General features: G+C 39.9%; 1 protein-coding gene across 6 annotated transcripts in view; it reads left to right on the plus strand.

Moving 5' to 3' along the window:
* GLS (glutaminase) overlaps positions 1-23,559 on the plus strand; it is a 165,267-nt gene that overhangs the window by 65,402 nt on the left and 76,306 nt on the right. For 5 of the 6 annotated variants that reach the window (XM_073306201.1, XM_073306196.1, XM_073306199.1 and 2 more), the window contains 4 exons: positions 7,520-7,616; positions 10,046-10,167; positions 19,189-19,318; positions 20,961-21,040. In XM_073306201.1, coding sequence (XP_073162302.1) covers positions 7,524-7,616; positions 10,046-10,167; positions 19,189-19,318; positions 20,961-21,040 — 425 coding nt within the window. In that variant the 5' untranslated portion in view covers positions 7,520-7,523. The remainder of the gene's footprint in view (positions 1-7,519; positions 7,617-10,045; positions 10,168-19,188; positions 19,319-20,960; positions 21,041-23,559) is intronic. The other variant, XM_073306202.1, reaches the window with a different exon arrangement.

The following is a 23,559-nucleotide window of genomic DNA, read 5'->3' on the forward strand; positions in this document are numbered from 1 at the left end:
ATGATTCTTCCTACCTCTTGTATTTTAGAGCAGGGGAAAGAAAATCTTTTATTGACGTGAGACCACTGTGGCCCTGGTCGCTAGAGGGGCCACACTGAGAATACTCAGGGCAAGCTGCAAAGACTAGGGCAGATGATCTGCAAAACTGGTGGTTTGTTCTATAATTAGATTTTACCAACCCAGGGATGAAACAGATTCTGTAATACCTTACTGATTCTCAAGAAGCTAAAATACAGCTCCTCTTAAGCAATCTAGCTTTTGGCTCCCACCCAGACAGCCAAGTCTAACGTAGCGAGCATTACTTAAAATCTTATTCACCATATATGATAGTCTACTAGCCCCAAGAAATCAGACACATTACCCACCAGGTCAATTAATATTTCAGATCTTGCCCAAATACACACATACAGCCAAGTCTTGTTAACTAATCTAAGATTTATTTAAGAAAGAAAAGAATGTTATACATACAGATAAGAATAAAAGCCTTGGGTAAGTTTCATAGCGAGATGACATGCTGCTGATTTGTAAAACTCCTTCCAGAATCAGTTCAATTAGGTTATAGTCCAATAGGCAGTCCACGTGTAGAGTTTGTTCAAATTTTTCTATGAGAATTTGTCGGGGTAGTCCAGGGCACACCTGGAGATCTCAGTCTTGTGACTGGAACTTCCCCTGACAACGTTTAAGCGGATCTTAGATAAAAAAGGATTAGGCCCGAGACCTTCTTTTCAATTCCCAAGCAGGCTGAGAAGCCTCTTGTCATAGCAGGACAGTTGGAAGAATGGGTAATATACACTGTTGCTTTGAAGGAAATCTCTATTTCCTAGGCATACACTGATAACTAGTTGCATTGATTAGCATAAGGCAGTTAACATTCAAACGGTTCATAAGTAGTTTACTACAAACGTCAAAGAGAAATAAGGACAATGATATTACACCACAAGTTTCATTTAAATGTTAATATCCCCTTTTGATCTCTGGCTCAATATAATATAGTGATGAACTATCATAAGAACAGAAGTTTAACATCTACAAGATAATTAAATCACATTGTTAAATTTCTAACAGATGTAGGTAAACACAGACAAATACAATTAGTCTAATTCTCTAACAATACAGACCTCTCATCTGTTTAACATGGCTTTGGTAACTATCTACAAGGAATGGCCCCATTTACCATTTCAGTACCTCTTTAATATGTCCTTAAAAGTTGATTTTGGGTCACTTAGCCTGCTGGTTGCCCAACCGTCACTGGCTCTGTGCCACAACCACTTTATGCATAAGTTATCTAGGTTCTTTATTTTAAAAATACCAAAACACTGTGAGCAGAGCTGACTTAAAGTCATAGGTAGATCACAATAGCCCTGACCCAGGACACTGGTTTATGATTCTGAAATACAGTAAAACAGTTACTTAGGTTCTCTATTAATGGTGCTTTTATAACTTTCAAGGCTGGTTTACAAGTGATGTGGATGGTTTTAAAGGGTGAGATTAGACTCTAATAATATAGTGTATCCTTACCTAGTTAATTTATTTTCAAATCCAGCCCAGGTTACATAGAAAGTGCCATACAAGAACAGACCAGTGGTTCATTTGATCCAGTATCTGACAGTGGTCAGTACTGAAGGTTCAAGAAACCCAATTATGCAGGTGTATAGGAAAGCCTTTTTCCTAATCCCTGTCCGTTAGAAACTGGCTCATGCCCTCAAATAGCAACTTTTGAACCCTCCCAAAACTCTGGTTTTTGGTGTGTGGTTTTTTAATAATGTCTTTACTACTACATCTCTCTGGATGTATATACATATTTAGTCCTCTTGAATCCAGCTAATCTCTTAGCATCTATAATATGATGAGGCTACAAGTTTCACAGGCTAATTTTACTTGGCGTGGAAGAGATGTGTGTATCAATTTAAAATTTGCCACCTTTCAGTTGCTGTGAGCTCCTTATTCTTGGATTATGCGAAGGTGAATAGAAGTGATCAATTCATACCAATTTATTTACATTATTGGTTATTTTATAAACTGTTTTGTCCCCTGTTATCCATTCCCCCTCCAAAGTAAACAGTACCAGTTTTTCATAAGGAAGTTTCTTCATAGCTCTAATAATTGTTTGTCTGGTAGGTAGTGGTAATGACAAGAAAGTTAACACCAGATTAAGGTGGTTGAGCATCCAATGTGAAATGAATTGATGGTCTCAGTCAGTTTCCTACTGGGTAGGTGTCTATGGGTATGTCTACACTGCAATTAAAAACCTACAGTTGGCCTGTGGCAGCTGACTTCACCTTGGCCATGGCACAGTTTAATTGCTGTGTAGATGTTCAGGCTCGGGCTGGAGCCTGGGCTCTAGGACCCTGAGCGATTGGAGGGTCCCGGAGCTCAGACTGCAGCCCAAACCCAAACTTATACACCTAAGTTAAATAGCCCCTTAGCCCAAACCCTTTAGCCCAAGTCAGCTGACACAGGTGAGCCACGGTTGTCTAACTGCAGTGTAGACATACCCTCTAGGACAAAAATCAACAGCGCATTTGACACTTCAGTTTTCTATTTAAAAAAACAATCTATTAATTTTGTGTGAGATTGACTCTTGTGAACAGCCCTGCAGTTCTGTAGGTTGGCTCCATGCTGGGGTAGAGGGGAATAAGGGCAAGGTTGAGGTGGCTGGATCCTTGCTCACATGGTCTGTATGTTCTAGAACCTTTATGTTAAGTGGTAGTGTGGGGCAACCTCCATTATTCCAGCCCATCGACTAGAACAATATTTGTGAAATCTACTTCAGTCTTTCTTGCCTAAAATTAATTTACACCTACTCTTTTCCTTGTTTTTCAGAATATGGTATAAACCATAAAGCAGGGAATAAATTGGATATTCCACTTTAAGCTAACTATGGCAATAGCATGTTCCCTCCACTTCGGTATATTAGCTCTATGCAACATATGCTGAATAACACTTTCTTGCTAAGTGTGTTAGTTACCGTGCTAAAATATTGCTTTTAGGTTAAGCAAATGTTATGTACTAACAATATTGAACTGATAAAAAGGGCAACATCTTATTCTACACTTTTAACTGATAAACTTTATTGAAGGGTAGTCTATTTGACAAAGCATTTTCTGTAAATATTGAATAGTAGCCTCATTTGCTTTGGCAGCTGGTGCAAATTTATTGTTAAATATTGTGTCAGTCAGCTTGATTTAACAGCAATGGATGTGAAAGATATGATGGGAATTTAAAAAAAAATCTTCAGTTGTGAAATAAGTGTAAATGTTACAAAAGGTAGGGGTAAGAAACTTACTGTCAAATATTTCAATGTTTAAGGGCATAAATCTGCATTGCTATAAATAGGACAGGTGCAGTTTTCCTGGGACATAATTATAAAGCTTGTGATAGAGCAGATTCATGGATTTCAGCTCTTTTTGCATGCTATAAAATATTTGTAAGTATATCCATTGCCCAAGTGACAGCAAAGATTGAAATCTCAATTTCAAATTTCCAGAAATCAAATTTTTTTTTGTTAAGGGAAACATTGTATATAATTCAGAAAGTTTATTGGGAAATTTACTGAAACTCTGTAAAGTTTGAAACTCTGTAAAAAGGTCAAAAGTCGATAACACTGGACTTTCGAATGTATATAGTATTGTAACTCCTAAAATATATGAAATAAAAATTGCGTACTTTTGGGTTATTGAAATGTAGAATTACAGCTTTAACAATGTATAACATTTTGAAGTCTAGAAATAGTCTTTTCAGAAGCTAAGTGCTTGGCTTTTATAAAAATGCAAAATGTGGCATGGAATAAAGTTCTCTAACTTTCTTGGTGTAGTTGCACATATTTGTCTTTGTTGAGTTGCCAGCCTGTCTGTACAGTAGCCAGCATTGCATCATTTAAAATAATGTTAATTTTCTGAAGTGAAAAGAACAGTAAAAGTTCTGTTCGTTTACAAGTCCTCGTCTTTTCTTAGTGCATGAATAAGTACAGTGTTTTTCTCTGATTTATTTAATAGGAAGTCTGATATTTACCACTGGTTTGGGTAGAGGGAAGGAGAATTTAATACGGTATGAGGCCCATCATTAACATTAAGGATAGGATTAAATACATTTAGGTCATTGATTCATTATTAATTTTTAATGAGTAAGCTGAACTACCATTGAAATAGTTTAAGCTAATACTGAATTTAAGTGTGGATCTGCAGAATTTTACTGGTCGACATGGTTTACGTGACTACCAGCAACAATTATTATTGCAGTCTTAGGGTGGGGTCCTGCAAGTCATCTTTAAATATAACTCGGAGAATTCTTGGTAATCTTGTGAAAGAGAGCTTTTATAGCCAGGCAACAATTTTTCAAATTTTTGCTTGTTTATATATTTGTTTTGTCTGAAGGCTTTCATTTCCAGGAAAGAATATGACTTGCAGAGGTGACATATAGTAACTAATTCGAAGATCATTTTCAAATTACAGTTTATGCACTTATTATTTTTAATGGGTAAATTTAAAACAATAAGACTACTTACCATCCCTTTTTGTAGGTGGCAGTTATCTTTATTTACAGACTCCCAGTAGTAATGCTCTGTTACCTTGTACTAAATTTGTCAAATACCAAAGAGCATTGATTTTAAGTTGACACGAAGTCTAAAAGAAAAGTGAAGCACATACAAGACAACCTATTGGGGGGGGGGGGAGGAAGGAAAATGATTTGAAGCCCATTGTAACTTTGTTCCTAATAGTTCCGAGATGTAGGTCCGTCAGGTAGAACGTCCACAATCTATTACCGTGCCAGTCCAGAGAGCAGAGTATAGAAAGCTGACTCTAAACCTGAAATTCCTGGCATGCTTTTGGAGGTGACATTGTGAACCTTCAAGAAAAGACTGTTGGTTCTGGTATTTAATCGTCATCTAATTTGGGGAGGAGCTGGGAGGGAAACCAGTTTTGTCGTGCTACCTGTTTCTGTTTTAGAACTGATCCTGCAGCATTGCATTAAGGGTGGAACATCAGAGAGAAATACCAGTTTAGAGAGGCAAGGAGAACAGGATAAGAGGTGTGCAAAATGAGTTATTTAGAGAAGGTGAATCTGGCTCTTCGATTTACACCCTCATATAATATAAAAATAAGAGGACATTGAATAAAATTTAAAAGCCACAGATTTAAAACTTATAAAGCATTGTGCTTAAAAAAAAAACCAAAAGTTTCTTCTCTAACTAACTTTTCACAACATGTAATTGATGGCAAGAACTGATTCAGATTGAAAAACTGCTTAGATGTGTATATGAATAATGAAAGCATCCCTAGCTATATTAGGATATCATGCCTAGGCGGTATAATTAAAAAAAGAAAAAAAAGTATATAAACTTGTGCTTACAGGCATGAGCCAACTCCTAGCCGATGGGGCAGGGAATAAACTTCCATAGAGACAAGTTACTTTATAATTATCTACTCCTGAGGGAATTTGGCACCTAAAAGTTATGCGCACAGTATTTTAAAATTCTGCAAATTTTATTTGTCCATAAATAAATAGGCTACAGCAAGGCAGTGGGGAGTACAGGCCACTGGCTGCATTGAAGTGGGAGATCACCCTGAAGCTCCCACCTCCTTCAGTATAGGGACTCTGCAGTGAGGTTGCATCTGACCCCGAGACAGTGCAAGGGCTGGGCCTGTATCAGAAACACCTCAGGACTCTGTGCCAGGTGCACCAGGTGTGGGTGGGGAGGCTCAGCCCAGCAGGATCCAAGTGTGGAGAGGCTTAGTGTGGGAAATCCAGATGTGGAGTGAGAGGTTTCTGTGTGAGGCCATCTGGGTGCACAGAGGCTCATTAGGGGTGCAGGGGCAATGGGACTCTGCAGGGGATCCAGGTGAAGGTGGTTGGGGAGTGGGGGGCTCGGTGTGGGGAGATGGGGCTCAGTGTGGGGATCCGGGGGCTGGGCGAGCGGGCTTGATGGGGTGGCGGGTCCAAGTGCAGCTGGTTGGGGATCAGTGGGGTGGGGGTCTGGGGGTTGGGGGCTCGTTGGAGCTTTCCAGGTATAGGGGGTAGGGCTTGTCAGGGTGAGGGTTCAATGGGCTTCCTAAACAGGGGAGCTCCAGCTGCTGCCGTGGGGATGCCGGGCTCTTGCTTCCCCCTGCAATTCCCCTTTCCGCTTTTTCTCCATCCCCCGCCCCTCACTCCCACAGTCTCCTCACCTTGCCCTATTTCATCCCCGCTTCTCTTCCCCACTGCCTCTTACCCCTCACCCCTGCTTCCCTCATTTCCTCCCACGCCTTACCCAGCCTCACTGCGGGCACTAAGTGTTGCACAGAATAGAAAACAGGAAGGCTCCCAGCACACAGAAGGGGAGCACAAGTGGGGCTAGAACGCGGGAGGCGGCATTCAGCTTCAGAGTCAGCCAAGCCGAGAGACAGCCTTAATCAGCTGGGCAGCTCTGTGCTTGCAGAATGGGATGCGGGGGGCACTGGCATGTAACCCCATGTGTCCCCCCCTATGCCTCACCTCTGTTTGGGTGGGGGGCAGTCCCCCAAAGACTTTACCCATGGTTCTCTTTTCCCCGCCCGCCCCGTGTATGGCTTCCCTTTGCTTCCCTGCTGTTTTCTCTGTGGGGGAGGGTTTTCTGCAGGTCCGCAGTCTCGCAGAATCCTCTCAGGAGCAGTTATCCTACCACAGGAATTTTGCATCTTCCCCTGAAACTTCTGGCACTAGGCCACTATTGGAGAGAGTGGGTTAGATAGATTGCTGGTCCCAACCAGTATGCTAATTTCTGAGGTTGTGAAAACTGTCTAGCAGTTACTTTTTGTTGTTTTCATATCTCATGCAGTGTAAATATTTTAAACTTCAGATTCATCTTGATGTATGTGTTCAGGGAAAGTGTGAGGTGAAGAAAAGAGCGTAGGTTATGAAAATGTAATGCACATATTTGTTCTCGTGAAAACCAGTATCTTCTTTACAGTTAGGTAGGTAGGTCTTTATGATCTCTAGACAAATTCTGCCCTTCTGCATGTGTAACTCTCGCTGAAGTCAGTGAGAAGGCTGCTTATGATTTCAGGTGTGGAGTTAAGCCTTGTGAACAAAACAAAATTTATGCTTCTTCCTCCCCTTTGTTTCCCTGATATATTGGGCTTTAACTTGACCTTTTTGTCAAGTGATGCAACCTTTTTGTCCATATGCATTCTCATCCTACAGAATCTCATGAACAGTAAGATGTGATGTAGCAGTTTCACAAAGTGATATTAGAATAAATATTTGTATCTCTTCTTTCATTTTTTAGTTTATTGCCATATACAAAACTGATTGTAATACCACTAATGCAAACTATCGTACATCTTAACTACAGTTTAAAAAAAAATAAAATTAAACATACATGGTGCTTTTTTTAACTATCAGTTTTTTGGTGAAAGTGGAATTAAAATTTTGAAATAACCGTCCTGCAAATGTTCCCAAGTTCTCTAGTAGCAGAATTGGTCTACATTGCTTTTTTTAACGTGGATACATTGTAAATAATGCATGTGTACTAACTCTTCTGTGACTTTCTTTTTATTCCTAGTAAGATGAAGCAAGGTCTCTTGCCTAGCTTGGAAGATTTGCTGTTCTATACTATTGCAGAAGGGCAAGAAAAAATTCCAGTTCATAAATTCATTACTGTAAGTTTCAGAGTGGATAAAAATATGACATACACAACACCCAGATTTTTTAAATTTGAATTCATCTTCCTTTAAAAAAAAATAAATTTTAATTACATTTGTAATTATGACAGCTTGTGTTAAGGCCAAAACGTATTGTAGTAAGATCATATAAATAACAACAACAACAAAATCAAGCAGTACAAGTATACTGACTTTCTAAAGAAAGTCAAACCATTGAACTGGTGGAGGTCACTGGCTAAGCACCTGAAGCCAGAGTATGTTGAAGTCCTTTTGATAGCAAGTAGCTTTTTCTGCAGGTGCAGAGAATATTTTCTTCATTTCTGTTTGTTCATTTCCATTTTATGTAACTATTCAGCTAGTTCATTCAAAGTTCAGAAATAATTGGGAGTTGAAAAAATAGGAAAGCTTGTTCTCTTCCAGTCTGTGAATAAAAATGAGGTGTGAAAGGATGAGCTCTACTAGTTCTAAAGTGTTAAAGGACATGGTGATCAGAAACAGTCAGTTCAGTTCATTAACTGGTATTAATACTTGATTTGTTCAGTAAATCAGTTTTCAGTGTACAAACATGTTGTGATAAACTTTTTTCTAATGTATCCAGCACATTTAAGGTAGTTATTTAACTAGCAAAAACAATTTTGAAGTGCTGTCTTTGTGCCTTTTTAAGTGAATTCGAAATTCCGTTTGACTGCAGCTTGATACAGATCATGAGTTTGACACATTTATTTATTAGATTTTTTTAAATCACCATTTTCTAACATAATAAAAACCATGAAAATTAAGAATCTAAATAAATATACGTGAAGCTATATAATTACTTACATAAATGTGTATAGGTTTCAGAGGGGTAGCCGTGTTAGTCTGTATCAGCAAAAACAATGAGGAGTCCTTGTGGCACCTTAGAAACTAACAAATTTATTTGGACATAAACTTTCATGGGCTAGAACCCTCTTCATCAGATGCATGGAGGTATAAATATACAGCACATGAAAAGATGTGAGTTGCCTTACCAAGTGCTAATGAGGCCAACTCAATCAAGGTGGATGTGGCCTATTTCCAGCAGTTGACAGAAAGGGTGAATATCAACAGAAGGAAAATTACTTTTTGTAGTTACGCAGCCACTCCCAGTCTTTATTGAGGCCTAATTTGATGGTGTCAAGCTTGCAAATTAATTCCAGTTCTGCAGTTGCTCATTCAAGTCTGTTTTTGAAGTTTTTTTGTTGCAAAATGGCCACTTTTAAGTCTTACTGAGTGTCCAGGGAGATTGAAGTGCTCTGCTACTGATTTTGAATGTGACAGTTCTGGAATTAATTTGCGAACTTGACACCATCAAATTAGGCCTGAATAAAGACTGGGATTGGCTGGGTCATTGCAAAAAGAAATTTTCCTTCTGATACTCTCCCATTCTTGTTAACTGTTGGGAATGGACCACATCCACCTTGATTAAATTGGCCTCATTAGCACTGACCCACCACTTGGTAAGGTAACTCGCATCTTTTCATGAGCTGTATATTTATACCTGCCTACTGTGTTTTCACTACATGCATCTGATGAAGTGGGTTATAGCCCACGGAAGCCTATGCCCAAATAAATTTGTTGGTTTCTAAGTTGCCACAAAGACTCCTCATGGGTGTTTTTTTTGATAAAATGTATATAGATATGCTGTATCCTCCTGGTTAGTAAAAAGAAGTACCAAATTATATCAGCCTTTCTTTAGGAAAATTACTTAAGTATAAATGCACCAAGATTAAAGTTGATTAAATCAAGGTTTTCTTTCTGATTTAAATCATGATTGAGATTGGTGATTTAAATCCATCTTGGTGCGTTTTCTACTTCCCAAGTTCTGTATAAAAGCTAGTTGGTATTCTGATAATACATTTTATGCTTTAGCAAGCAGCAGTCAGGAGTATTAATTTAACTTCTCTGTTACATGGTGGGCAACAACTTCGTGTGACATTCCTTGCTTTTACAGACTTATCACAGACTTTTACAGACTTATCACTGAAGGCACTACAAACAGGGTGAGGCTTTTCATAGTCATTAGACTGCACACAACTTGAAAGGATTCACTTGGAGGATTCTTTGTGTCTGTCATTTAAGAATAAATACTATTTTCTTGGGAATAGTCTTTTTGTACACTCAAATTCCCCAAGAATGTGTTATCTTCTCTCCAAGTTATGGCCCATTTAATCAATTCACTGATCTTGTTAAATCTGTGGCGGTCTTTTGAAGCCAGTAGTAAGGGTGGCGTGGCAAGAGATTGGGGTTTTGAGCCCGTGTATAATTCAGTGAAATTTTGGTAGGCTGATTTATGTTTCAGTTGGAAGAGGAGAGCAAATAGGGTTAAGCACTAGAGAATTTAATATTATTTCAGTAAAGGTGTATTTTTCATATTTGTAGTAATTCTGACTTCTCCTTTATTGTAATAGGCACTCAAATCTACAGGATTGCGTACATCTGATCCACGGTTGAAAGAGTGCATGGATATGTTAAGACTAACTCTTCAAACGACCTCAGATGGCGTCATGCTGGACAAAGATTTGTTTAAAAAGTAAAATATTTCTGATAATATTGTGATGTGGTTGCTATATTATACAGTACTAAGATCATACGCCTTATTTAAGTCACATTCTGTCATGGAATATATATACTGTGTATAAATCTAATATGTAGTTAAAATGAAAAAGGAGTGAGACACCCATATTTAATTTAACTTACATTAAAATAGTGTTTGAGAATGTTTCACTATCTCATGAAATACAGCAGGCTAGGTTCATGTTGTTACTCAAGGAATAAAATCCTGCATCTCTCTTACCTAATTGTTCACAAAATGAAAAAAAGCTGTTGTTCTTAAAATCAGCTACTTTCTGTGCACTAATTAGTGATGCAGAAACTCAGCTTATTTTTGAGGAAAAAACCCACCGGAAACAGTTATAGTATTGTTAAATGTGCAGTAAGATGCAGCAAAGAATTAAGTGTGAATCTACATTTATAAATGAAACTTGTGTGCCTATTCCTGCACTAAAAACTAACCTCTGTGACATGCAGTCATTGGATAGGTTTTTTAAATACCTTTGTATGATACAAGGCCTGCTAAATGATTTGGTTCAATTAAGTGTACATGCATATTTTCTAGACTTAGTTACGGAAAAGCTTTATACAATAGTACACAGTGTAAGAGTTATAAAATATCTGCAGCAAGTTAGCTAAACAATATCCGTGCCGTTTACAAAGTTCAGTTCATGCCAAGCGCTCTCCTTTCCCCTATTTTCAGTTTATTTTGGATGTTTAAAAAGGAATGTAAACTAGTTTCTATTTAGTTTTTCAGTCTTGGGAATTCTTAAATCTTGAAATGAGATTCTAGGCTTGTGTTAAGAGTAGAGTGTAACTTCTTTTCATTTTTATTCTGTGGCATGGTGATTCTGCAAGCAAAACTAGATCGGATGTAGAAGTTTTTAAAATATACTCTTGAAATTCAACTATTCTGTCAGTGTTGTGTATTTCCTGCTTCTCTTTGTGCTGGGTGGGATACTCCTTGCATTTGTGAAATGTCATTGGGGTCTATAACAGAGCAGGCTGGGGAACAGTAATGTTATTAGCAGCGATAATTCCTCCTCCTTCCTTTCCCCCTAGCTTTGCTAGTTAAAATAAGTGAAATGTTTACTTAGAAGGTTTTTTTGTTTTGGTTTTTGTTTTGGTTTTTTTTTGAGAATGGGAAGAATTGGAAAATGAGTGATTTTGATCAGGTTATGTCAGAACAACAAAGCATTTCACTTCTAGATCACTCTGTTGAATATGGGATGGATCATTAGGCAGTTAAAACCTACCATGTGAATGGATGAGAAAAATCAGTAGCTTTGTCCAGTTACTAATGCGTGTATGTTCAAGACCAGGTGTCCACTGGAACCGTTTGCAGGTATAGTAATCATATATTAGGTAAGGGTGTGAGATTTGTTGACAACATTTCTCTCCGGGCAGAAACCCTAGTGTAGGGAAGTTATACTGGATAAAAAGTGCTTTTGCTGATATAGCTTATTTCTTTCTGGGAACTGGTATAAGTTATTGACAAAAGAACTCATGCCAGTATAATCTGCTCCTACGCTAGAAGGGTTTGTCTGTATAGCCATAGTGGCAAACCTTTTCTAGCAAAGACAAGATCTCCGTGTCAAAATCAAATGATATCTGTTGGGGCACTTTTAGGTAACTCATTCAAAGGCTGAAGATTGAGCATGGAGACTGAATAATCTCTTGGGTTTGCTCCTCCATGTTAAGATAATGCACGTTGGCAACATAACTTGGGGAAAGCTGGCTTGATTGCTCTTCTGTGCATAAGACTGACTATGCTGAAGATTGGAAAAAACACTAGATTTTCAACACTAAAATAATTTTATGGAAAACTGTAGGAGTTGATAAATTTTTATAACTAAAATCAATTTCTGTTACAGGTTGTCTATACCCCCTGTATTTGCCACGCAACACTGTTTTAGGGGGTGATGAGCTATTTCGTGTAAAAATGTCAAAATTAATACAATATTAAGCTTACACACTTAACTCTCATGAAACAGGAAATGCAAAAGTTAGGGTCCAGCTGACATGCTGACTTCCCCACTGCACAAATGTAATAAATGGTACTATTGAAACAATATCTATATTTCTGATTTCATGTAACCTGTAACTCTCCAGCTTAAAAGTCAAATTCTGTCTGAAAATTTTCCTTGCTGTTAACTTTTAACATCATGGATTACTAGTGAAAAAGGATGAAGGGAATTTAAACATAGCCCAGGAACGACTCTTGTAAATATACTAAGTTTAGCTATTTTTGAGTCCCTGGTTTGGTGGTGGTTGGGGGCATGGGGGGAGAGGAGGTTTCATGGAATATAGGAAATGTTGCTTTTCCCATATGTCTCATGACTCAACAAAACTAGGTATTTTGAAAAACAAAATTGATTCTAGGGTGAAAGGAACATGGAAAATTTCAGCTAAAACAATTCTGGAAAGCTGTGAGGGACTCAAAATGAGATTATGGAAAGTGTTTTTTCCCTTAATTATAGTAGCAGCTGCTGAGCAACAGCTATAATATTGCTATATCTGAATTTAGACACTAATTCTCTTTCAGAGTAGGTGACTTGGATATTTAACCTTCATATGAAAGAAGTTTTGTCTTTGTCACAAGGCACTTTGTCCCACTTTTATTGACCCTGAGTGACACTCTTTTCAGCCTGATCTCCTCTGATCTGCTGGTAGAAAGCAGCAATTTGGGTATATTCTATTGTAAATGTAAATCTAACAATCTGCAGTCTGGCCTCCAGTGGTCTTTTTTCTTTTTTCTTTTTTTTAATGAAACTGATCTTCCTGTTATGTAAATCAAGATAGCAAATTCCTGTGAAATATTCCATTCTAGGCTTAGTCATACTTACCCTTAAATCCTCAAGTTACAAATGTTTTTATTCATTTGGATGGTCTGAAAGCTTTTGTGACAGAAGGTGCATTGGAGTGTTTGGAATGTTCATATTAACATAAAAGTATTTCATTTACCACAAATTATTAAATTTGCATTTGTTTTCCTGAGGTGATTTGTTGGCCAGGCTTTCAGATGTCTCCACTCTCTTTTAAAAACTTTACTAGAAGAAGTACTACTACTTACATGTACTGGCATAGACAAATACCCCCAAATCTTGTTGAAATTGGTGTTAGTTCAGGTTTGTAACTGTAGCAGGATCAGGACCATATTTTGAATACTTTCCCAGTAGAAAGACTGACAAACAGGCTTTGCAAACTCAAAAAGGTAGAGAAGAAAAACACCTTGGAAGAATTGTGAAGATAAGGAATATAGTAGGGAGGATGAAAAATAACCCTGACTTATGCACCCCAGTATTCTGCCTTCCCAAAACTCTGCTCCTGGATTGTACTATGGGTGGTGAAATGCCATTTGCAGCCATATGGTGGAAGTTTGGGGAACTCAAGGGGGATCCTGTTTCTTACAGGTTGGATAAAAATTCATTTTTTTGGAGGGGGGGAAAATTTTGATTTAAATCAGATTTTTTAATTTGTTTACATTTTTAAAAATCTGTTTAAGATGAAATCTGAACTTAATACAAAAATGTTAAAGCCTAAATTACTTATAATCTCTTAAAACATTTTAAATAAAAACTGAATGTGCTGAATCCGTGAGCCTCTATTAAAAACATGGAATTAAAGGCTGCTTGTCTATATAAAGAGACATGGTTTCCCCTGATTCTTTCTTTTGAGGTCAAGCTTTGTCCTGATTATCAGGGGTGATTGGTATTGTAAATTCTGTATAGTCTTCTTACCTTCCTGAGTTATGTGCATATGTATGCCAGAGTGTCTGTCTAGAAGTTCATACAACAGAATAAAAATAATTATTTTATAATCTCTCAAAAAATAGAAAATGGATGATGGTGCTCCAGTTACTGAGTTTAGGGGTGGCTCTGAGGTGACCTCTCCCTTTTCTCTTTACCGTACACCTGATTGTTGATCAGTATTTTTGCTTACCAAAATCTGCCTGATTTCCACTCATTCTTTATCTTTAGAGCTCGGGGGCTGGAGGGAGGAGTTATTTCAGGCTTCACATATTCTTTACAATTTCTTACCTAGCTGACAGCTAGGAAATAATTTATTCCTCTGATTAGAACTCACTGGACTCAGACTTTGGGTGTGCTGTTTCTGTTGCCATAAGCAAGTTACTTGGTATGGTATAGAGCTACCACTCCCTTTGAGTTATGCACTCCTGATCCTGGGTTCCACATGCACTTGTCTTACAGTGACATGAAAAGAAATAGCCTAAGGTGAAGCGTGGTTCAGATCCACTTGTGGGCCATAACCACATCTTCTCCATCTTGCTTGATCCTGAACTATTGTGCATATGTGCAGCAGCATGAAAATGGCCCATATAGTAATGGGCATGAAATATTTCTCCAATGCATTGGATGCATCCTTAGAAAGTTGAAAAGGACAAATGTTGATATGAGGGGAAAAGGGGATTGACTGTTGGTTCGAGAGGATCTTTTAGAATGAGATTGCATAGCCTTGGTCACTGGAAGAATTTTTAAAAAGGGAAGAATTTACCTCTTTCATAGGGCAATTAATGGGAGTAGGAGATAATGGAGGCTGCAGTGTTTTTACAATTGTTGACTGTGGGGAATAGCTGACCAGTTATCCTCCCACACGATTTCATGTGCCTTGCAGGTTGCGGCATTCTCCATCAGCCACTCTCCTCCTAAACACTTGCTTCTATTCATCTGTCTCTCCCTCTGTGGCCCCTGTGACTGTCATCTCTGAGCCCCAAACATGGCTCATACTGCAGATCCCTTTCAAGCTGCGTTCCTCTATGATAGGAGGATCTGGGGCATAAATCATATGTGATTTGTGAGAAAGGTGTTAGTTACAGCAATCTAAGCCTAATATATGCCCCTGAGAAATGGCTGAATTATTCTGAGTAAGCACACTAGGACTGGTGTAAGTCTCTGAGGGGGTGAGTACACAACCTGTTGTATAAACCAGTGGTGCCCAACCTTATTACGCAAGAGGGACACATAAACCTAAGCACAGATGTGTGTGGGCCAGACACATTCTACATATTTTAAGAAGGTTTCAGCTAACAGCAGGAGTCCCAGCATGGGCCTTATGAAATATTCTGGGGAGCTGTAGATTGGGCACCCCTGGTATGAACCAAACTTCCCTATTACAGAGACAGAAACACCATGTGGAATACAGAGCTCCATGTTTTCTGCATTCTGCCTTGGGATTGTTTGTTCAGGACAGGGGTCGGCAGCCTTTCAGAAGGGGTGTGCCAAGTCTTCATTTCTTCACTCTAATTTAAGGTTTTGTGTGCCAGTAATACATTTTAACATTTTTAGAAGGTCTCTATAAGTAGATATTATGACTAAACTAGTGTTGTATGTAAAGTAAACATGGTTTTTAAAATGTTTAAGAAGCTTCATTTAAAATTAAATTAAAATGCAGATCTTATCAGTTTAGTGCGGTGGTTTTTAACCTGGGATGCACACACCCCCTGGGGGTGTGAGATGCCCTTTCTGGGGATGTGAAATATGAGAGTTTTTTGGGTTTTTTTAGAAGGTAAATCATCGAAAACCCAAATTAAGAACAGGCACATAAGTACAACTACTTGGTTTCATCAAACCTATGTGTTTGTTAACCTTATACATTTTTTTAACCATTACTGTAATATACAAAGTTTTTAAGTGTTCAAAATTATAGGGTAATTTTTGATAAGGGCTGCAGAGCTTTGGGCCTAGGCCAGGAGCAGAGCCCTGGGCTGGGTGCAGGTACCCCAAGCCGGCAGGAGGGCTGAGCGGGGCCGGAGGCCCGGACCCCGGCAGGCAGGGGGCTGGGCAGCTGGAACCCCAGACCAGCAGCGAGGTGAGCGGGGCCAGCGGTTGGTATCCCGGGGCTGATGGCCGGGACCCCAGCTGGCAAGGGGCCGGTGGCCAGAACCCCAGACCAGTGGCGGGCTGAGCAGGGCCGGCGGACAGAACCCCAGACCAGTAGCGGGCTGAGCGGGGCCGGCGAACAGAACCCCAGACTGGCGGCAGGCTGAGCGGGGCTGGCAGATAGAACCCGGCTGGCAGCAGCATGCCAGTAAAAATCGGCGCACGTGCCACCTTTGGCACGCGTGCCGCAGGTTGCCAACCCCTGGTTCAGGAGCACCTTGAAGCCTTGGGAGACTTCCTGGTACCTCTCATCATCGTGATAGTGCAAACCAGTCACAGTGCATCTGAGAATTGAACCCATTGAGTGTGCATATATTTCTTCTGAGTGCCCAGTTGTCTTAACTGTTGTTACTTAATTGCTTCCAAAAGGGCAGGGATCCCCTTGATATAGGTAACAACCTCGAAGGGTGATTGGTCATAGAGGTGAAATAGGTCTATGAAAACTACATGAGTATCTACCAAAAAGGGATAGATTGTCATTACAAACTATGTCAGAAGTATGCGCAAATTGACAGGGTAACAAAGTAGGTCCCCTATACAAATTTGGCAGGTTGCAACCAATAAAAACCACTATTTTACGTATCCTTCAGAGAGGGCTGGTTCTATTCTTTTCTAGTCTTTCTCCTTCACTGTTGGAGAGAGGTACCTTCTACTATTTGGAGCAATCTTGTCAGATGAATTTAGGGTGAATTTCACAAAGTGTGAAGGGTCAACATGACTTAAACCTGAACTGGGGCTTCACAGAAAAAGAATGTGTCACAGATTTAAGGGGAGAATAGATTTATTCAATAACCTGCATACAACCTTATTTTGAGCTGTTAGTGATGCTATAGTACAGAATATTTGGGAATATCCTTTTTTTGTTCTTCATTGTTTGTAATTAAATGACATATGTAAGGGATTGCAGAAGACTTCGTTATGGCCTAGCTAGGGAACTTCCACTTTCTCGAGGCCACCCGGTTACTGTAGGACATGGAGAACCAACTCTAACCAGCTTTAGGTTGGTTCTGTCTGCCCTGTATGGCCCTTTGCCAGTTTGCGGAAAGCCCCCTGTAGGAAAGCACCTAATTCTATATTCATGAGCTGTTTGTGTGTACTGCATATTAGGGCTCGCTGGTCACTCCTTCGTCGGACTCCGTCCCAGGCGAAGCTCCGGTGTGCTGGATTCTCCGCCTCCGTGACGGCAACGCTGGGAGTCCCTGTTGTGGATGTGTCGCTAACCTTCAGTAAAGCCAATAACTCGCTTAGCTGCGTGTGGGTCTCGTTTTCCAGAGTACCTCTGCCGGCCTGTGATGCTTCGAACACCTTGGCCCAGAACAACATGTTTCTGGAAATATCACCAGTTAAAATGTTATAATTTTGAACCATAATTTAGTCTTAATTTTTCTGAAGAAATATCACTAAATGATATCAATTGTAGGAAGAATGCAGTCTCTTTTCAACAAAATTCTTGCAGCTCTTAACTTGATTTTGTGTGTTAAATTTTTAGTGTGTGCTACAGTTTTAGAGGCTTAAACAGACTGATAGAAAGTGTGCTGATTCTGTATCAGTGTTGCAGTAGTTTCCAACCTTTTTTGTGTTGGACCCACTCCTCATTGGAATAGAACTGTTCCTGCCCCGTTCCTCCATATGTCCCCTCATGATATGTCTGACATATTTGTTTCACTTACATATCTGTTGTCTTGTTCTTGTCTGTTTTCTTGCATACTCTTGTTTTTTCCTTCTTGCAGCATTTCTCAGTTACCTTTCTCTGTTCTGTCATCTTCCCTTTCTTCCAGCTTCCCCCATTTTTGCTTTCATCTTCTTGCACCTAATTTCCACAATTTCCCTGGCCCCATGCATTCCTGGCTCTCAGATTTACCAGAGGGGGTGGTGCTGGGGGAGGAGTGGGGAAGGATCTGTTGTGGGAGCAAGGGAGTAGAGAGGTGTACTCTGGGTGGGTTGGTGGCAGCTTGAAGGGAAGATGTGTAGGTGGCTTTAAAGAAGCATCCAGCTGCTTGCTGTCCCCCAGTTTCAGCATTTATGGAGCACTTATACAGTTTGGGCTAGAGCAGGGGTGGGCAAACTTTTTGGCCCGAGGGCCACATTGGGGTTGCGCAACTGTGTGGAGGGCCGGGTCCGGAACGCTGTGCCTCCCGAAACAGCCTGGCCCCCCATCCACCCCCTCCCACTTCCCACCCCCCTCAGAACTCCCGACCCATCCAACTCCTTGACCCCTGACCGCACCCACCCAGGACCCCCTGGGACCCCACCCCTTAGCCAACCCCCCTCCCCTCTTGCTCTCTGTCCCCTGTCTGCCATGACACCTATCCACACCCCTGCCCCTAACTGCCTCCTGGGACCCCACCCCCTATCCAACTCCCCCTGTCCCCTGACTGCCCCTCATCCAACCCCTCCCCGCCCCCTTACTATGCCGGAGCCAGCCATGCCGCCGCGCTGCCCGACAGGAGCGGCAGGCCAGAGTGCTGGTGGTGCAGTGAGGTCAGGCTGCAGGGGAGAGGGGACAGCAGGGGATGGGGCTGGGGAGAGCCTCCCTGGCCAGGAGCTCCGGGGCCGGGCAGGATGGTCCTGCGGGCTGTAGTTTGCCCACCTCTGGGCTAGAGTATAGCCATTTCCTCACTTTATCCTACTTCCTGACACTTTTTGCAGTTCAATCACCAAACTCATAGAGAGGATCCCTTAGAAGTGGGGCTGAGGGAGAGAGCCAGCCCTGTGGAGCTCGGCGACTCTGAGTATGTGTCAGACTGAATGAAACTTGTGATCACGTACAATTAGAAATGCAGTGCACCCCTGCAGTTGAAACCTTAAATAAGAAACTAAAATAATTAAAGAATAAAATGGATCAGTATTCAACTGCTGTAAACAATCAATTAAAAATTTCCTAATACCTTTGTGCAATGGAAGCTTCTTTCTAATAAAGAATATCTTATGCCTGTAAGAATAATTAAGGGCCCAGTCACCCAGTCCTTACTCATGCACATAATGCTGTTTACTTCAGTGAATTACACATAAGCAAGGGCTGGATTGGCCCTTTTATAGTCTTTTGAGAGAAATAAAAGGCAGCTGGAGTATTTACTTAACATTTTTCTTACATTCCGCAGGTGTGTACAAAGCAATATTGTGTTGCTTACTCAGGCCTTCAGACGAAAGTTCGTCATTCCAGATTTTATGTCGTTTACTTCACACATTGATGAGCTGTATGAAAGTGCTAAAAAACAATCTGGAGGACAGGTAATTTCTTTGTAAGGGGGCGTTTTATTTTTTTTGTTTTTCCCTTCAAACAGCTCAGCCTAAAAGAGAGCCACAGTTTGTTAAAAGTGGAGCCAATGGATTTTATATTATATATTTTAAGAAGACTGTTTTAGGGGTGGGAGGAGATTAGAATCCATTACAGACATTTTTTGAGTTCTTGCAACCTAGTAATATTTTTATACTTTTGGTTTAAATTAACCTAAACTGCATTAAATGTAGTATAGTCTCATGCTTTACATGCCTTCATCTGAAAGCATTGCCAAGCTTCTAATGATTTTTGGAAATTAAGCAAACTCTGGGTTTTCTTCTAATTGGAGAGATTTCCTAATAATTTAATAAAGCCATGGAAATACTGTCTTGCAACTGATGGGTTCTGAGCTAACTCATGTCTGTGACCATATAAAAATAATTAGATAGTATATGTTTAAAAAGACTTCCATTTAGTGAGGTAGTGGTAGGGGTTTGTATGCCAGTAGGGGTTTTTACGTCTTGCGATCTGAGTTCAAATTCTGTGTTGGACTAACAAGTGAAAAATTAGTGTTGTTTCCTCATGCTTATTTGTATAAATAACAGAACTGCCATATGTTTGGCATGATTCAACTTACCTGCAAGAGAGCTCTAAGCCTTAGATAATAAATCGTTTAAGGACAGCATCTGAGACACTCTGGCATACCTGTGTGGGGGAAATTGTATATTTATCAATACTGTACTTCTGTTAGCGTACTGCAATTAATCCATTGCTTTCACTAATTTTGTTTACAAGATTTTTTTAAAACTCTGTTTCAAATTAATTATCCTTATAATTGGAAGTTCCTGAATGCATGAAAGTTTGGATGTTAATTACTCCTAGACTAAGCTGAAGGTTGTTGTAGGTCACTGGAAAATACTTTTCTGTAAACTTGCAGTAAGGTTTTGGATTTGATCTGTGATGATTGGCATGTTAATTTAGTCATTCTCAGCATATCTCACATACAGTATGCTTCTGTTTATCCAAAACCCTATTATCTGAACCTCTCAGTTATCTGAATCCCTTCCTTGTCCCCTCCCCAAAACATCAGCATGCTTGCAACCGTCTGGTGGAACCAACTGGCACCCATGCACTGCTGCTGGTAATGCATATCCCTACCTCCTCAACTCCTCCCCACACCTCCGCTGTGGAGTTGCTCTTCAGCTGGTTGGTGTCATAGCTGTGGCCCTGGCTGATGCAGCACCGAGGTCCCCAGCCTCCATGCTGCTTCCTGGGCGGCCCGCAGGACCTAGTGCTGGGTCGTGCATGCACCGAGCAGCTGCAGTAAGCCTGGGTGCAAGAGTCTGCTACCTTATTGTTACTGCATACACGTAGTAATAATGGTAAAGTCTATTCCCTGTACAGCTATTTCTGACTGTAAGGGAGAGCGCTGGTGGGGATTGGTGCAAGAGACTGTCTTCTTGCTTATCTTAACTCCTGATTATCTGAATAAAATCTGTGTCCCCCAAGCTATTCAGAGAAATGGAATATGCTGTATTCCACGGCATAATATCCACACACATTTATGCCTGTTACAGTATGTTGCTTAATAATGAAAATAAACATTTTAACAATATAATGAACTGTATAATTTCTTTTCATATTTTTGGGTAGGTTGCTGACTATATTCCACAACTGGCCAAGTTCAGCCCTGATTTGTGGGGAGTGTCACTTTGCACAGTGGATGGACAGAGGTATATTTTTAGCATGTTGAAGATTTTCACTATTGGTGTAACTTGAACTACAGCAACACAACTAATTGTGATGTTATATTGCTCAGTTAAGTTTTATTGGTATTGCCTGTACAGTAGAAACCACTTCGTTTTATTTGGAGCAGTAGCCACCTGATCTTGTCTTTTGATATTTGGCAGTACAGCATCCGTGGCCGTAGCATTCAGTAGTGATCTTATGAATGAACTTCAGTAATAGCCCAATGACTTTTCAGCTGCAGTAGATGACTTCTGTTCTTCGTAGCTACACAGTGAAGATTGGCTGTAAAGGGGACTTATTTTGGAGGCAATCTTTGATAGGAGCTATCTTTTGAGAAACCCTCTCCACTTCTGAAATCAGAATATATGTATTATGACAAAAGGTCTGGCCTTCCCGTGAGTTAGTATGCCAATTTTGATGTGTAATATGTTATTCTCTTCTCTCTCATCCATAGTAATCAAATAACTATTTTCTTAAGGCATACTGTGTGTATAGTAGATGTTTGGAAAACAAAGGGAAAAATCACAAACTCTTGCTCAGTCTGTGCCCAACCCCATCCCATCTCCCCCCCCCCCCCCCCAAGCTTTTGGATCAGCTCTTATTTAGATCTGAAGTTTGGGATTGTCCTAATGCTTGGAGAGCTTACTGTGAAGAAGACGACAGTAGATATAATTGGGGAATTTCACAATTGATCCTTACTGGAGGATATGAGGATGGGGCTTGACGCCACTTGGCCACTGTTAAGCTGAAAATCATGGGAGGCTTATCTTAAGTGTTCTCTGGCCTCAGAACTGTTGAAACTCCTTCTAGTGCTGTGTACGCTAAGGCTCTGTTAGGCCTCACCTGCATTTAAAACTTACAGCATCATAGCTATGTCAGTTAGGGGTGTGAAAAAACACATTTCCTAGAGGCATATGCTGACAAAACTGCATCTACACTGGGAGGTATGCCAACAGAAGAGTGCATAATTAATGTCATTCAGGGAGGTGGTGTTCCTTTATCGGGAGAAAAACTCCTTTTGTTAGTGTACTCTGTATGTCCATGCTAAGGGGCTGTGCCAGCATTGGCTCTGTAGTACAGCCTAATAGCTTTAAGTCATGCTCATAGAATCCATGGAGATTTTTCATATCTGTCTTTTGAAAGGAAATGAATACGCAGAGACTGACCTAAATTAACAAGACCTATGTTTCACATTTATTAAATGAAAGTTTCTCTCAAGAGCATATACTGGTCTGGATATAACTGTTGCCTGGGTGATCCTCATTGATTTGGACTGTCCTTTTCTCCAGTAACAAAATGGTTGAATACCACCATTCAGGGATGCTTGAATGTCCGAAAGAACGGAATAATTGACTGTAGCATCATTAGAGCTGTGCCTCGTGGCAGCTGGCCAAGAATGTTGATTTATGGTCATTTCAATATCAACTTAGGTATTTTTATCATTTTAAAATATTTACATACATATGAAGGGGGAAAACGGTAAAGCTGGAAAGCTCTTGTGCTCTCTAAGTCTAGTTATTTCCTTGAAGCAGGAGTGGTAAAAATAAAATCTCCAGACCAAGAGAAATTCAGTTTGCAGCCTCACCTATACTTATTGAACCAAAGATAGGAACACAGCACTGCATTATAAACAGCTTCGTCTTTCAGTTGTGCAGTTATTCTTATTTTAACAAAATAAATATATTAATTCAAACTAATCACACAACAAATATGTTCTGATGAGAATATGGCAATTCAGAATATTTATTAATTTAGTGTGTATTCATGCAGCCTCTGAAATGTAAACTCTAAAGCTTTAACTTTATTTAAAAAATACATATTGCGTATGGGGCCAAAATGTGTTTTGACTTAATTGCAGCAAATAAGAAAAATGAATTGCATGTCTAAGTGCCCCATCCAGCCAGCTGTCCCTTGCACTCCAAAAGGGTGAACCCTCTGGAACAGTGTTGAGGCACACCACAGAGGCAGCTGTAATAGTGTGTTTTCTGTGGCTAGAGAATTTCGGGATCCAGTTCAGTCAAACTGGCAAGCATTGAAATGAAAATACTACACAATTTTTTGTAAAAGTGATTTACCAATGTTCCAGTTCAGAAGCTTCCTTCACTGGTACATGAATTATATTTTGTTTGTTCTTTGCAGATTAGTTTTAAAATGTTGACTCAAGATATTCCTGTTTGTCATGCTCCTAAGGTTAGGATTTTGCTTTGTTAGGAATATTACAAAATATATTAATGAAAGACCATCAAATATATTGTTAATGCCATCAAAGGGGTTCTGTGAGCTCCATTAAAGGCTTCTTAAAAGAATCTCTTTTTTGCAAATATAACAAAAAAGTGTACTCTTAAAACTCAGCTGACAGACAAGGACTTGATAGGTTTGGAGACCCATATTTTAGGCAGATTCAGACTACTTTTGCTAATCCATCCTTGCTTTTACAAACATTCTGCATTAGTTGTTAAAACCTACTAAGCAATACATTTTATCGAATTTTGTCTTTCATAAT

Source organism: Lepidochelys kempii, chromosome 11 (assembly GCF_965140265.1).
Source record: "Lepidochelys kempii isolate rLepKem1 chromosome 11, rLepKem1.hap2, whole genome shotgun sequence".
Lineage (NCBI taxonomy): Eukaryota > Metazoa > Chordata > Testudines > Cheloniidae > Lepidochelys > Lepidochelys kempii.